Source organism: Myiozetetes cayanensis, unplaced genomic scaffold, assembly GCF_022539395.1.
Source record: "Myiozetetes cayanensis isolate MyiCay16 unplaced genomic scaffold, myiCay2020 scf34, whole genome shotgun sequence".
NCBI classification, from domain to species: domain Eukaryota; kingdom Metazoa; phylum Chordata; class Aves; order Passeriformes; family Tyrannidae; genus Myiozetetes; species Myiozetetes cayanensis.
The window spans coordinates 1,485,743-1,501,420 of NW_026087566.1; the positions used below are offsets into that span (position 1 = coordinate 1,485,743).

The 15,678-nt window shown below is 45.0% G+C and overlaps 1 protein-coding gene across 4 annotated transcripts in view; it reads left to right on the plus strand.

Moving 5' to 3' along the window:
• The window catches only part of TLK2 (tousled like kinase 2), a 42,626-nt gene that overhangs the window by 15,419 nt on the left and 11,529 nt on the right, over positions 1-15,678 (plus strand). For 2 of the 4 annotated variants that reach the window (XM_050327651.1, XM_050327652.1), the window contains 7 exons: positions 2,644-2,811; positions 3,348-3,443; positions 6,272-6,364; positions 7,565-7,675; positions 9,017-9,153; positions 10,824-10,976; positions 14,728-14,794. In XM_050327651.1, the coding sequence (XP_050183608.1) occupies positions 2,644-2,811; positions 3,348-3,443; positions 6,272-6,364; positions 7,565-7,675; positions 9,017-9,153; positions 10,824-10,976; positions 14,728-14,794 (825 nt within the window). The remainder of the gene's footprint in view (positions 1-2,643; positions 2,812-3,347; positions 3,444-6,271; positions 6,365-7,564; positions 7,676-9,016; positions 9,154-10,823; positions 10,977-14,727; positions 14,795-15,678) is intronic. The other 2 variants (XM_050327653.1, XM_050327654.1) reach the window with 2 other exon arrangements.

A 15,678-nucleotide genomic window follows, 5' to 3' on the forward strand; every position in this document is an offset into this window, starting at 1 on the left:
CTTGGCCTGGCATTGCTGGTAACTTGGTGGCTGTGCCTCAGACAGGTAACACGAGGCTCTGAGCAGGGAGGTGGCTCTCGGTGAGTGGTTTGGTGTCTTCTCCGTTTTAAACCTGGAACTGGGCTCTGGATGTGAAGCCATGTCTAGGACCCTGGGACAGTGGCTGTTCCAGCTGTTTGTGACATGGATACCCGAGCTCCAAGCGTGCAGGATGACTGTTTTTATTAGCTGTGTGGTTACAGAGATCCCTGTGCTTAGGAAAAGGTGGCACTGACCCGTTAGTTATCCCCTATTCCACTGTAGCACATGAACTTCTCCATCGAGCTGGGGGAATGTTGTGTGTTTGTGCAGCTCCAGTCAGGGATATTCTGATCTGGATTGGACCCTTTGGGTATCCTGAACATGCTGCACACCATCATTTTACTGGGAAGGTCTTTTAATTCTTATATGTGCATGTGACCTGCAAGGGGCATCAGCAGAAGCTTGCAGAGGAATGTGTGTACATGCACAGCTGGTGCTATTGTTTGTTACATAATTCCATTTTGCTGTCACAGCATTTCTGCAAGATCTGGATGTGAAGAAGTAACCAGTATTTTTAAGCCATTTTAGCACAGAGCAGCCAAAGAAATCTGCTTCACTAGCAAAACAACATTCAGAGCTGAGCTCGAGTTTTGACCACTACCTGGGCTCCCTCTTTAAAAATTTTCAGCTTCTGTTGAGTGTCACAAAAGTCTGGAGCATTGTGGGAAAAGTTGGTATTCCCAAAACCAAAGTCTAGGGGTTACATTATTCTACAGAGACCTTTGCACAGTTCCTGAATGCACTGAACTAAACCCCAGCACTGAACACTCTGCTCAGAATTCCATGTGTGACTGTGAGATTTCAGAAGCCTTGCATTGCTGCTTGAAGGGAGAGCTTCACACATGCTTATAGATCCTTTTTAATGTTTCTAAAAATTAAAATACAGCTTGTCAATTGAATGGCCCTTCCTCCTATCTTGTATTAATTTGCTAGTACATCTCTTTAGAGAGAAGGTAATGAAAGAAATAGCATCTCTGAGTGTTGCAGATGTGTGAGGGACTAGAGACAATTCTTTATTCCAGCAGATGAGATACCCCACAAGTGTTTGTAGTGGGAAAAGTGAATTTTTTTCCTTTGTTTTTCTTCTGCATTTGTATGTGTTGAGTAGGTAAAAGTTTGAATGGAGCATTTCTGGTGAATATTGATGTTAGAGTTTCAGATAGGCACAGGTGCTCTTTGTGTTTCTTCTCTTCTATTCTTTACTCTTGCAGCTAAACCTCTGTGGTGTTTGATTATTCACAACAAACTGTTCTGGACCTTTGCAAGGTCCGTCCTCTTCTTCCAAACTGCGTGTCAGTGGTTTGAGCTAAGGCCCAAAAAACTGGGGGGATGAGTGAAAGTTGGAGAAGGTTGAGTATCTTACCCACTGCAGGTGTCAGTGTGGTCTAGGAAGGGAGCAGAGTGTTGAAACGTCTTTCACATGAGACAAACCTCCTCCAAACCTGAGTTAATCTGTACTGCCCTGGAAACTTCTGCAATCAGAGCTTGCAGAGGAATTGCAGTGGCTTCAGGATGTCACTTCTTGTCTTCAGATCTCTTGGCTGCTTTGAATTGCCTCACTCTCCTCCTTTGATCAGAACAATGATCTGCAGGTCTGGAGGCTCTTGTGATGCCACTCTCAGGCACGAGCTCTCTTTTGGGTTAGGAAGCACACTCTTGACACTGGTAATGTTAGCCAGAAAATATGCTTCAGGTTGCAATTTAGGCTATTAAGAAAAGCTGAAGCCTGACTTGACTGTTTCCTTTCTATGAGGCATTTGCTTGGCCCAGAGTTAGGGCTTGGAAGGACTTGGATGATTATTACCCAGACTGCCAAGTTTTAGCAGCTTGGAAAGCCAGAGCAGGGAGATGCTGAGTGCTGTAATCAGTGTAGCTCAGAGGATTCTTGTTCTTATTAAACCCAGTTCCTGTATCACAGTTGGAAAACGAGTCTACTGCAGGAGAAAGGAGCTGACCCTTCAAAGATATAACAGATCTTTAAAAGATTTTGGGAATGCATTAGTACCTTACTTGCCTTGCAGGAGATGGGCCCCAGCTGCAGTGACAGAAATGAGCTTGCCCTGATGTCTGGGTCCTAGACATGGTTAGGTTGCTGCCATTTAGCAGTTCTGACCCAGTTTACTTCCCCAGAATAACAATGTATGGTGACATTGGCTGTTTAAAAACATCAAGTAGTATAATTGTGAACGCACTGACCAAAAACCTCAGTGTAGATTTCTGGATCCTCAACCTGTTGGCTCTGAAACACATATTTCCAAAGGAAGGGGGCGTGTTAAGCCACGAGGAATTCTGTCCTGTGTGTTCATTTGTTAGGTTGGTGGGTTTTTTTTTTTAAATTGTTAACTCCATTTCCTTTTCGCTTCTGCCGTTGGAACAATCCCCGCCGGAGCGCTGGTTGAGTTACCAGATCCTCACCACGCTGCCTGCTCATTCCTGAGCTGCTGCTTCGCTGACAACAGTTTTTTGGCTCAGAGAACTTGCTTTTTGTTTTTAAATTTCAAACACCCCCCCTCCCCCAGAGGCAGCAAGTAGTTGACTGTGTGTTTTGTGCCTGTGTTGCAGCGGCGGGTGGAGCAGCCGCTGTACGGGGCAGACGGCGGCGCAGCCAAGGAGCCGCAGGAGGAGCACTCAGCGCTGCCCACGCTGATGTCGGTGATGCTGGCGAAGCAGCGGCTTGAGAATGAGCAGCTGGCACAGAGGGGAGGTGGCCTCTGCTTTACTTTTGTCTCGGTGAGCAGCTCCCAAAGAGATTTTGAGTCCTGAAGGGATGTCTAGTTGAGGGATGGGGAATCCAAAGCTTTTCTGCAGCCTGGGTTTTGCTGACCCAGCCTGTCGTCTTCTGGTAAGTTCGTCTTCCCTGTGAAGAGCTGCAGGTCCCAGGCTCTGCTTGTTTTAATAGAAGTGTGAGTTTCTAGTTAACAACTCAAAATCTTAGATCAGAATGATACCATCTGAGAGGTTGATCTGATAGATGCACAAAAGCAAAAGAACGAAGCGTAGTCTTGCTGCGAGAAATGTTTGGTTTGGCCTCGCTTAATCTCAGCTGACATGAATTATATCAGGCTTTTAAAAGCTTTGTCTTTAGCAGGTTGGGCCAGGCTTCTTGAAACAAGCTGACACTCTTGTTTTACTGAACTGAGTCTCTAGAGCCTCCTTAAAGCTGAACATGAGAGTGTGGTGCAGGCCAGGCTGCAGCCCTGTGTGTGTGCACGGGCACTGGTGGGCGTGCTGAGGGACATATAACAATACACAACTTTCTTTTACAGGCCCAGCAAGGCAGCCCATCTTCTACCGGATCAGGGAACACTGAGCATTCCTGCACTTCCCAAAAACAGATTTCCATCCAGCACAAACAGTCACAGGTATAGCTCACATAGATGATACAGCTCTTGGGTGTGAGGTTGAAGCTTGATGCAGTTTGTCTGCCGTGCCAGAGGCTGCCACTGGTAGTGGACACGATGCTTCCAGTGGAAGAGCCAGTATTCCCAACTCAGTCTGTACCTACTGAGTGAAGTAAATCGCTCTGAACTTTGCTCCTCATCTTGCAAAGGATGTTTTCAGTTGCTGCTGCTGGAGTTTGTCCAATCTACTGCTGAGGCTTTTCTGTGTCAGTGCTGTGGGCAGTTCTTCAGCTGTGTGTGACTGTGCTTGGGAGAGGAACATCTCAGCTCTGTCTGTGTCAGCTCTGTGCTATCCTGAATGTTCTCTCTGCAAGTGAAGGAGACCTGAGTGATGGCTGGGAATGCCTCTGTTCAAGGTCCTGGGTGCATCTGCATGGCTTGCAGTACAAATAGCCACAGTCTGGCTGGAAGATCTTCGGCCTCTGCAGAGTTCACCTGTGGAATAGTTTGTCCTGTCAGGGTGGAACATGATGTGTTCCTGACAGTGCTTCCCAGCAACTTCACTGACCTGGAGTCAGGAAGAGAAGTAGCTCTTCTGACTGTAGTGGTGTCTTTTTGGTGCCTTTTAAATTAAGATTCTTTTATCTGTGTCATCTTCTTCTGTTGCTTACCAGGATGTTCAGCTTTATCTGCAATGCACCTGGCTTATTTCTTCTCCAAGCCTGCTTTTAATCTTCTTTGGATTTTCATCTCTGATCTCTCTGTGTCTGACCCTTCCCTCGAGCAATTTTTAAGCAATCATTTCCTCACACCAGTCTGTGTCAGAGATGATTTGGTTGCTGGGGAAGGTCCATTCTCCATTCCCCCAGCAGGTGGTACAAATTCTTTGTGCACCAAGGACAGCAATTCCACCTCTGGGGGTACTCACTTGCTCAGGCCTAAGCTCTGTTGTGTCACCAGGGTCACATTTGTTGTCTGTATTGTTAAATGCTGGTCTGGGAGGATCTGTGTTTGCTGCTGTTTTCCGTGGGGAATTCTTGTGTGAGAACGATGCCATAACTCAGGAACCTGCCAGAGATACCTTTCAATCTTTGCTGTCCCAACACCCCCACTTCAAACAGTGGTCCCACCTGGAGGGAACAAGATGTTTTTATCCTCTCCTCTGCTTAACATGCCCACAAGGTCCATCTTCTTTGCAAGACATTTTCTGAGCAAGCTTTTTGCAGCTGTTCAGCTTCATTATATTCTCCAGAGAGGTCTGGATGTAGGATACACTTTTGGGAAAGAATCCAGGAGGATGCTTGGCTGCGTGATGAGGACATGTAAACATTTGTGGGTTTTTCCCTTCCAAACCTGTTTGGAGTTGATAGAATTTAGAGAGGGGAAAAAAAAGAAGATAATCTTCAGTGATTCCCAGCTTGAATCACGGGTGGCAGTGACAGAAGCAGGTCAGCAGGATGTGATTCCCTCAGTGTTGGGCCCGGGTGATCTGAGGCCGTGTGGGTTGGGATGGAGTCACATGTAAGAGTGTGGATCCTCAAACAGCCTCCATCTGACCCAGGGCAAGCGTGTCTGTGCCCTTGGCAGAATGAAATAACAGCTACCAAAGAACCTTTCTGCTGCTTGGCCAGCAGCTGCAGCCCAGGGTCTCCACACACCCCCTGCCTGGTGCCCTTGGTGACAAAAGCTTCTGTCACACGTGCTTCATGCAGGTAGGAGGCATAAACCAAGTTAGGGCAGGGGTGAGGTGACCTGCCCAGGCCTCCTCTTGGTCTTGTGGGATTTAGGCCCATCTTGCTTGATGTGCAGTGCTGGCAGCTGTTCTGGTTGAGCTTTCCCATAGTGGGCATGTGTAGAGAGGCACCAGTCAGCCAAGTTTGTCTCTTGCTCCATGGTGTGAGCTCCCAGGCAAGCCTGGAATTTGGAGAACAGTTATGTAACAACTCCACAGGTTAAGTCTGTGCTAACTCTTCTCAGAACCAGGATAGGTGCCTGCTAGCCATAAGTGTGAAATGTGTGTGGGCAGTCAGGGAGAGAGTTTCCTCTGGGTTGACTTGGCTATTTTAGTTTTAGATGCTGTGTTCATGCACATACAGACTCCTTCCCCTTTTCCTTCCCCACCCTTTCATCAGAGTGCTGAGTTTGGAACACTCAAAGAATGTAGTGTATGTCTGCTGTTGCTGGGTATAAGTCCCACTTCTCTGGTGAAGGTGTTTGAGATGTGCTGCACCCCATAAAACTTTCCACACAGGTTTCACTCAAGAACTGTAAAGCTCCTGTCCCCAGTGGGCACTAATACAACAATTTGTCAGAAACAAAAGCTTGTGCTCAGTATTCCTGCTGTCCACCTGTTTTGAGTGTTTGAAAATGAAGGCTTGTGTTTTCTGTCAAGACCACTTCAGAACCCACAGGTGTTGTCTTTGTCTGCAGGTGGTTGTGTGTGCCCATCAGAGATCTCATAAACTTTGGTATTCCAGCTGAGGGCTGGGATTTGGTGGGTTTTTATTTTAAGCCTTTTCCCTGTACAAGCTTTCCTGCACAGAGGCCACCAAGGAGTGGGCAGAGCTCAACTATAAAGCTAAAATTTGCAGGACACGGGATGTTGTAGCCTGTTCAGAGTTAACCAGTTTGTGTTGTCCAGAGCAGCTCTGTGCTGGAGGAGCCCTCATGCAATAACAAGGTGAATAATGGAGAAAATTCTTCCCCTGACTGCAAGGATGCAGGGGATCAGTCCTTCTTAGACCCAGCTGTTCAGACCAGAGGGGGTTCCACTGGGATGTTTTGTGCTGACTCTCTGAAACATTCCCTGTTTGTCTTAAACGTGGTTTATGATGATTTTTTCCCTACAGTCCGACCTCACAATGGAAAAAATATCTGCACTAGAAAACAGTAAGAACTCTGACTTGGAGAAGAAGGAGGGGAGGATAGATGACTTACTAAGAGTAAGTATTTAAAGTGGGACAACTCTTCTAAAAGCTGCTGTTTAAAGCTACCTGGTGTGCTTGTGGCAGCCGGGCTGCAGAGCAGGGGTTTGTACACCAGCTGGAGAACCAACACTTGCAAGGTAAAACAGATCCAAATACAGGATAATTGTTTGGCTTGTAGACCCTGGGTTTGGGCCTGCCTGCTTGAATCCACAAGCAGTGACTGTGGCTTTTGTTTAGCAGTAGCTGGGAAGTTGTGTTCTGAAATGCTCATTCATGAGAGTCAGTGATGAGGAGAACGTGTTTTGGTCAAACCAAAAGACTAAAGCTCTTAGCCCATTGGTATTCTTCAGTAAAAGATAAATACCTTTAAATCAAGGTATCTTGTCTTGATGGAGAAGTTCTAATTGATGTGCCTTTCATCAGCTGGAGAGGCAGCTCTTGTGAAGTGTTGAAAAGCATCAGAAAGCAGATTAAAGGGGAAGGCTCTATGTGTGTGTGTCTGGTCTCAGCACCTGAAAGAAAATAATCTGTGAAGCAGGAAGTAGTGTTGTTTTTTTTTTTAATCATTATTATTATTATTTGTGCCATTCACTGTTTATCAGAAGTGTTGGTTGGAAGGGAGATGGTCAAATTTAAGTTTCTGTCAATGAAAATGGCTGCAGATCCAGTCGTGCTGTGAGCTGTTACACAGCAGCTGCTGCTGGGAGCAGTCTGCATAGAGGGGCTGGTGGACAGTGATTAAAACAAGAATTTAACTGAAAGTGCAAAGGGAGTTCCCCCATCCTTTTCCTCTGCCAGTATTGTGCCTAAAGAGGAAGGATAGCCCAGGAATGACTAAGCTATTTTGAGACTTGGTAGCTGGGGCTAATAATAATAATAATTATTAACATTTAAGGTCTTAAATATTTTTAAAAATTAAAAAAAAAAATCCTTTTCCTTGTGTTAGCCTGTTTGTACCTTAGTTCCTTACATGTAAACCAAGATGAGAGAACTTCCCTGTTCCAGAGGGGTGTTAAGATGTGAGTGAGTTAAAAATTTAAGTTTGTCTTGGATGTTTTGCTAAGAGGGAACCTGTTCCTTTTTTCTTATCCTGCTGGTTTGCTGACTTTAATCTGATCCCTAGAGCTAACTGGACAAACTTCTGCCTAGGTGATGCTTAGTTTGGCTCTTTTCAGTGGTTCAAAGTCCCAGGCTTTGTTCTCTGTTCACTTTTAGGCCAACTGTGATTTGAGAAGGCAGATTGACGAGCAGCAGAAGATGCTGGAGAAGTACAAGGAGCGGTTGAATCGATGTGTAACGATGAGCAAGAAGCTTCTTATAGAAAAGGTGAGCAGGGGACATCTCTGCAGGCACAGTTCACATCCCTGAAAACATCTGAACAGTAAAAACCTGCTCCTCTTGCTGTAGTGATAAAAGACAACCAGAATTCTGTCTTGAGTTATCTCTCTGCAAATGGGAACATAATCCAAAGTCTGAAATGGTTCAGAATGTTAGGATTAGGTTACTTTTCACAGTCCAAGTGATCTCTTGCTCAAGTGAAATAGTGCTCTGAATGCAGCAGGCTTTGCTTGATGTGGAGACTCCTGCACTTGAAAAGCAACCCTGTGCAGCTCTGGAATGCCAGAGCACTGTCCCCTTGTGCAGTGGGACTGCAGGTCTGCTCTGTGACGTGGCCAGGTGATTTAGACCTTTCCTCCTTTCAGGGGGCAAAGCTGGAGATGGTTGCTTTGTGTAACACTGAAAACAACACGTTAAAGACAGCGGGGCCAGTGCCAGGCTGCTGTTTACCAGTGTCCAGCCTGCTCAGTGTTGAAAGGTTTCCAGCTTTCCTGATGGCTAAACAGTGTGGGGGTTTGATTGCTCTTTCACCTGGTGGCCAATTACACCTATTGTTTGTGGGCACTGGGTGGGCAAAACCACCCGGGTGCTGGCTGGTACGTGCAGTCTGTTTGAGTTGCTTTTGTCACAGAGCTGATTGTTCTTGGCTGGCTGGGGCTCCCTTCTCTGGGAGGATTTGTGACTCTGGCTTTCAGAGAGGTACTTATGGCTCCAGTGAGGAGCTTCCCAGGTTCATCTTCAATCCTGGCTCCCTGAAACTTGGCTGTTCTTGTCTCAGGCCTTGGAAATTTTGTTCTCACTTAACCAGAAACACTCTGGGACAGACACCACCAAAACACTCTGGGACAGACACCACCACCACTGTTTATGCATGTTGGTGACCTAAATGAGGTTGTGTCACGTCTGGGCATGGCACAAGTCTAGGACTAAGCTGGCTGATAACTGTATCTTACTCTTAAGTGATCCAAGGTGTATTTTCTTCCTTCATCACCTGACTGAGTCAATAATCTGCAATAAGGCTGCAGTCTAGCTAAGCTACTGGCACAAAGGGGCAGTTTTAATCCTGCTGCCAGACTGATTTCAGCTGATCACAGGGAATAATCAGGAGGGAAAAGTGAGGCTGAAATATCAGGAAAGAGGTGAACAAATACTTGTCAGACCTCTGTGAAGCACCACCAGTAACCTGCTCAGTGATCATCTGGGTTCCAGATAAGCAGAACCGAAACAATGGAAAGCGCTGAGAATTGGTGGCGACTTAAAACCCAGCACAGCTCTTCAGCTGCTAATTTATGGCTTGTATTTTCACATGTGCTGTGTTTCTGTTTGCAGTCCAAGCAGGAGAAGATGGCCTGCAGAGATAAGAGCATGCAGGACAGGCTGAGGCTGGGGCACTTCACCACGGTGCGGCACGGCGCGTCCTTCACCGAGCAGTGGACGGATGGCTACGCCTTCCAGAACCTCATCAAGTGAGGACAAGCAGGACTTTCTTTACCTTCACAGGCAGAAATGTCAAAAGCAAGCAGAGTGTGTGTGTGTGATGATGCCTTGCTTGTCAGAGTGTGAGAATGGTGTGAGTGGTGCACGGAAGGATCAGACAGGAACTACTGACAATGGGGAATGAATTTCACACTGAAGGGGGAAATGCATTTGCACTGAAAGCTCCAGAGACTTGAACTGGAATTGAAGTGGTTTGAGTGGGTTGGAAAGCCCTGTTGGGAATCCTCAGTGTACCCACTCTCTACAACTCCCTGACAAGAGGGTGTAGCCAGGTGGGGGTCGGTCTCTTCTCCCAGGCAACCAGCAGCAGGACAAGGCACAGCCTTGAGGTTTGGGTTGGACAGTAGGAAGAAGATCTTTACAGAGAGAGTGACTGGGCACTGGAATGGGCTGTCCAGGAGGGTGGTGGAGTCACCATCCCTGGAGGTGTTTAAGAAAAGACTGGGTATGGCATCAGTGACAGCAAGGTGGTGTGTTGGGTCAAAGGTTGGACTCGATGGTCTCAGAGATCTTTTCCAATCTTGTTGATACTGTGATTGCTGTGCTGGACCAAAATCTCACATATATTGTGAGTCAATCAGTTTGATTTGCATACTTGCATACATTAGTCAGGCAAGGCTAATTAGCTTGCCTTTTTTTTTTTTTTTCTTGAAAGTAGAAAGTAGAGAAGCTTAAAAGAGAAAATCCATACTATTTAACTTTTTCTGCCTTCTGGTAACAGTGATCAAAGGGGCTGCAGGAAACTGGAAATGAAGATCAGAGACCCTTTTATGCAGGATGTTAATGGAAATATCCAGTCAATTCCCACCTGGCCTAGACCTTTAAGTAGGACTTGGCAAATTAATTGCATTAGAGAGAGCTGTGTGTGATCCTTTAAAATCACACCACTTCTCTGTAGTCTGATAGGGAGGTGCAGCTCTTGTTAGGCACGGATTAAGGACTTTATAATTCTTGCTTAGTTTGTGCTGTAAGACATGGAGGAAATACTTTTGGAATACTTACCTGCAGTGTCTTTTTAAAAGGGAATTAAGTATGTAAATGCCTAAGTCATTTAGACTTGAAATTTCAAGAGTGCTTTTATCTCTGCAAAAATCTTCCCTGATAGTCTTTTTATCTTGCAGGAGAGAGGCTGTTCCTTAGTGAAATCAGGAATGGAGTTGGTTACAGTTTAGAGAACTTGGGGTAGTTTAACTGTGCCTTTGAAGTATAAAGATACTTTTTTCAGACAGTACCAGACTTCAGGACTAGTTTTAACAGGAAAATCTGAAGTTTAGAACAGAGCCTTCTAGGAAAAAGTGTGTGGAAAGTTAGTGCCTTACTGTGGATCCTGGGTTTCCGTCAGGGTAGCGGCTCCTTGGGTTTGGATATCCTCTGCATGAATAAAACCTTTCACTTACTGCAAGGTTTCTGCGAGCCAGGAAAAGAATCCCCTTTTATATTAAAAAAATACCTTTAAAAAAAAAAAAATCTGACTCATCATGTTTGGCACATCCCCCTTTTTCTGTCCAAAAATATTTAGTTACTAATCTACAACCCGTTTGAAATTCATCGCTGCGATCTGCTGAGAGCAGATGCCCAAGACAACCAAATGCACACACCCTTCATGGTTTTTTTTTTTTTTCTACTCTCTGCTTTCCAGGCAACAGGAAAGGATAAATTCCCAGCGGGAAGAAATAGAAAGGCAACGAAAAATGTTGGCAAAGAGGAAGCCCCCGGCCATGGGACAGACCCCCCCTGCCAGCAACGAGCAGAAGCAGCGCAAGAACAAGACCAACGGGGCAGAAAATGAAACGTAGGTGGTTCCAGGGCCTTCTTCTTGGGGGCACTGCAAAAGCCACAAGCTTTGGTTAGAGAGCATGGAATATCTCCTGGGAAAATGGAATCTTGCCCTTGGCCTCCAGGCTTCGCTCCGTGCACAAATGAGTATTGTGGAATTAGCCTGGCACTCGGCAACATCTGGCTGCAGTTCTGAATAGTTTTCATTGGAGTAAAAACAAGGATCACTGCTGGGTCCAGGCTTTGTATGAGCTTAACTTTATTTCTTTTGAATGCAGGAACTTTTTCAGTATTTGGAAAGTGGGGTCTGACTTCAGTGTTGCAAATTCAGAACCGATTTCAGTATCAGGGTAGGACAAGTGGTGCATTTTTTTTTTTTTTTTTAAGGAAAACAAAATTATACACCTTGAGAAGCCTTGATTTCTGTGGACTTTCTGGGGAGAACTCTGAGTTTAAATTTTTAAACAATGAATTTGGGATGCTGAAGAAATAAGATGCTCTCTATAGAGACAGAGCAGTCTTTGACACGTACCTGAGTTGGGGAAATGGAAAGGTAGTGGAAGTGCTTCTCTTTCTTCTTACAGATTTTTTTTTTCCCTACCTCTTTTGAAGTTACTGATGTTCCAAGAGTCTTGATATTCTTAGAGAGTAAAGCTGGGTCTCACAAGAAATTTAAAACATTATTTTTTGCAAGTTTTTATGAGTTGGAAATACATTAGTCAGAGACTTACCCCTACCTCCCATCAGTTCCCTTTACAGAGCTCATTTCCTTGCTGTAGGCAATACCATAACTCTCAATGACACTTTTCATTTTGCACTGTCAAATCTCCTGGGCTTGATTTGACCTCAAAGCTCCTGAAGCCCTTTGAATTCTTGGCCTTGATCTTTAAAAGGACATGTGAAGCAACAGCTCCCACTGCCTTGTGCAGTCACAGCAGAGGTGGCACTGGGTGAGTCCTGATGTTCAGGGTGCCCTCAGTGGCATCCAGCTGCCTGCAGATCAGGTGGGTTATATTGGGAGGCAAAGAAATACCTTGATTAGGGTCATTTACCCCTCCTTCTGGCCAAATGAGCCTGCAAAGAACTAAATAAAACTTGAAAGCTGTCCTTCTGCATTGCAAGGGCTGAGGGGGGAGAAGCCAGCAGAATGGCAGCACAGGGATATTTGGAGGTGTTGCTGCTCATTGTGGTAAACTTTCACTTCTAAAGGGTGGGATGAGCTTTCCCCGTGTTTGTGGGGATGTTTTTCCCCAGCAGACTGGTGCAGCTGTGGTGTGGATTATTCTGGAGATGTGGCAGGACAAGTCTTGGTGTGAGTTGTCATGTCTGTGACACTGAGTGAGCTTCTGCCTGTGCTGTGAGGTTGTGACATCACCCAGCTTTACCAGACTCTGCTGAGAAGCCTTTTGTGCTACCAGGTCTTTTTCTCTGTTTCTTGCTGGTTTATCATTCTTCACTTTAGGGTTTTATCATTTTAGGGTTTTATAGTTGTGGCTTAGAAGAGCTTCTTGTGGTGTCCTTGATTAAAAACTGCTTGCCAGGGTATGGATGTGGTTCATGTGGAGTGTTGCAGTTTATGAAAACATGATTTTTGCAAGTCAGCTGTAGCAACTGGACTGACTGACTACTTGCTTAATCATTAGTTACCCTGTGAGTGCATTTGTTGGACCATTGTGTACCAGAAACCAAATTTTCTAACTTTTGGAGGGAGGCTTTTTGTTGTGTAACTCTTACACAGAGGCTGACTTTTGGGCAATTTCAATATAAATGGTTCTAAAAGCTGAATGAGAAGCAGACAGCCAAAATTCCTTTATGATTTTTTTTTTTGGTCCCTCTTTGGTTCATGGCTGTTGCTGTGTCTTAAAAAGGAGAGGAAGGTCCTGTGATGCAAAACTAAACACGTGCTGTCCCAAAATGAGTTTCTAGCTGTGAATGAGAAAAGGATTTTTATTCAAGAAGAATAATCTGCTGGGCTTGTCTGAGATTCATTAGGGCAGCTTGGGCAGCCTAAAGCTGTACTAGAGGTGGTGTATTTTCAGCCTGCTTGTGTGAAACAGGGCAGTGTTTGTCTCAGAGCCCCCGTGATTTTTGTAATGGTTGCTGTAACAGGCAGCTATTTTGGGCAGTGTTGGCCTGGTGGTGCTCATTACATCTGGTGGTACTAATTACATCTCTGCCTTAATGAGGAGACTGGTGCTGTTTAGCATTTCATGCACAAGAATATGTGCAAAGCCTGTTGCTGGTTTATTCAATTGTCTTTTTATTCCTTATACAGCAACAGCAACCAGAGAATCGTGGAAAGACCTAAACTTTTGGGATGGTCTTTTGGATTGGCTGAATCTGATTAAAATCCAGGCTGTCAGGGGGAGGGTGTGGTGTGTGAATTAGAGGCACAGAATATCCTCTTTAACTTGTAATAAGCAGCTCCTTATGGTCAAGGTTCTTTCAAAGGGAACTTGGCTTGTGAGTTTTGCACTAAATTCGTCAGCTAACAATGCTTTCCACATGGTTTTGACTATGTGGACCCTCTGCATTATCAACAGAGGAGGGAAGTTGGGGCATTTCAAGGTGCTTGATCAGCTGAATATTCTCTCCTCTCAGTTTACTGATCAAGGTCCCCCCAGCACAGAGGAAGGACTTGGCCCCCTCTTGAAATTAGTTGTGGTGCTGATGCTGTGGAGACCTCGTGGACCTTTGTGTGGAGTGCTGTGCAGAGCACAAGTGCTGTTGCAGAATCCTCCTGGGATGTGCTTTGAACTCAGTTTAGGTTCAAAAAAAGATATTTATACCCTGTCACATGCAGATCTTGTTTACAGAGTAAACAGATGCAGTTGATATGGCCTTCATAGCTCTGTGTTCACATGGGGTGCTTTTACCAAACTCCTTGTTGGTAGTAGTGAGACAATTAATGTACTGATTCACTTTCTAACCTTGAATTGCTCAGCATGTCACTGAATTTCACAAGTGATGGGGTCTGTCACTGTTTTAGTGGAAGGCTGAGCTTTGCTCAACCATGGAATGGGTTGAGTTGGAAGGGACCTTTAAAGCTCATCCAGTTCCACCCCCTGCCATGGGCAGGGACAGCTCCCACCAGCCCAGGTTGCTCCAAGCCCTCTGTGTAAAAGATACTGAAAGCATAAAACCTTTTTGACCAACCAGCTGGGGTGGAAATTTTGCACATCATTTACCATCCATAAAATGGGGATTATTCCTCTCGTCCCGTTGCTTCTCCCAACTACATGTGAGGTCAAAGATACAGTAAACTTCCTAACATTTCCCTGGAAGCCACTTGGTAGGACCTGAAACAGGAAAAAGCTCTGAAATCCCAGGTTTGCAGTGGCTCTGTGGCCAGGTGTGCTGCTGGTCCCAGAGGGAGTAGCTGGGTTGAATGATGCAGCTTTTATTACAAAGGAAAGTTTGAAAATGAGTCAGTAAATGAAACTTTGCATGGAAAAATGAGATGTGGAACACTTGGGCTTCAGTGTTCCACAGTTTAAATTCTGGTTTAGCTGTTTTTGTTAAAAGTCAGTCACTAGCCTAGACAGGTGTTGTTGGGGACTTAGATTTGAAATTAATGTGTTGAGATTTAAGCTTTTGTTCTCCTTTAGACTGAGTATTGAAAAATCTGGATTGCAGAGTTTATCTAAAAATTTCTGTGCTGGCTGTTGATTTACTCTGTGTATTTGCCACTTCCACTGGGGATGTGTGTTCCACAGACTGTTCATTTTGTTGAAAACTAATGTGTTGGATCTTTCTCCTTTGTGCAGGTTAACATTAGCAGAGTATCATGAACAGGAAGAAATCTTCAAACTCAGACTAGGTCATCTTAAAAAGGTAAGAACTGACTGCAGCAAAGGCTTTTTGATGCAGAGTTCTGTGAACAAGAGCATTTCTCTGTAGAGGTCACTACTCCTTCTTTGATAAGTGAGATATTTTTTTGTTGCTTGAAGGGGACAGCCAGGATTTTGTAATAATTTTTTTCCAGGGCAGTGGTATTCAGGAAAGATGTTCTTTGCTTCAATAAATAGATTTCTGCGTCCTTACAGTTAGGGTTTCATGCAGAGAGTTCCACTCTTTTGATACATCTGTCACTGTGACCTGCCTGGTGCTGAGCTCTCAACGTGGGGGAACAGGAAGGAATGGAGCAAGGGAAGAAAATGAGGAGAACACAACAACAAAATGCAGCTTTTCCAATTCTTTGCAATATTGAGTAAACCAGCGTTATCAGTCCAATAAAATCCCTTGGGCTGTTGCAAACCAGCCCTGTTTAGGCAGCTGCAATGGCCATTTGTTCTCAAATACCTTGGCTTCAGCAGGAACTGTACCTGCAGCTGAGGTTATATTTAGATAAGCTGTTGGTTACCTTGAAAGTGATTGCAGTGACCTATAAATAAGTTTTCTGGGACACTCCCAACAGATGAAATTCTGAAGAAGAAAAAAAAATAGATGTCTTCTGCCATTTCCTGGTTAGGTGTGACCTCTGCTGAGGCCAGGGAGTTTTCCTTTCCAAATGAAACAAAGAGGAAGTGGGCAAACGTGCCCCTTCTTTTCTCAGGTGGTGCCTGAGCTCTACATTTAGTTCTTTTCCTCTAACCTTGACACACAGGTTGCATTCAAAGCCTCATTAATGCCTCTGTACTCCTTGGTATTTTCAGTGGGAGGGAAAGTTCCTGCACACATGGAATCTGCTGGCACTGTGCCCATTGTGCTTTATTGAC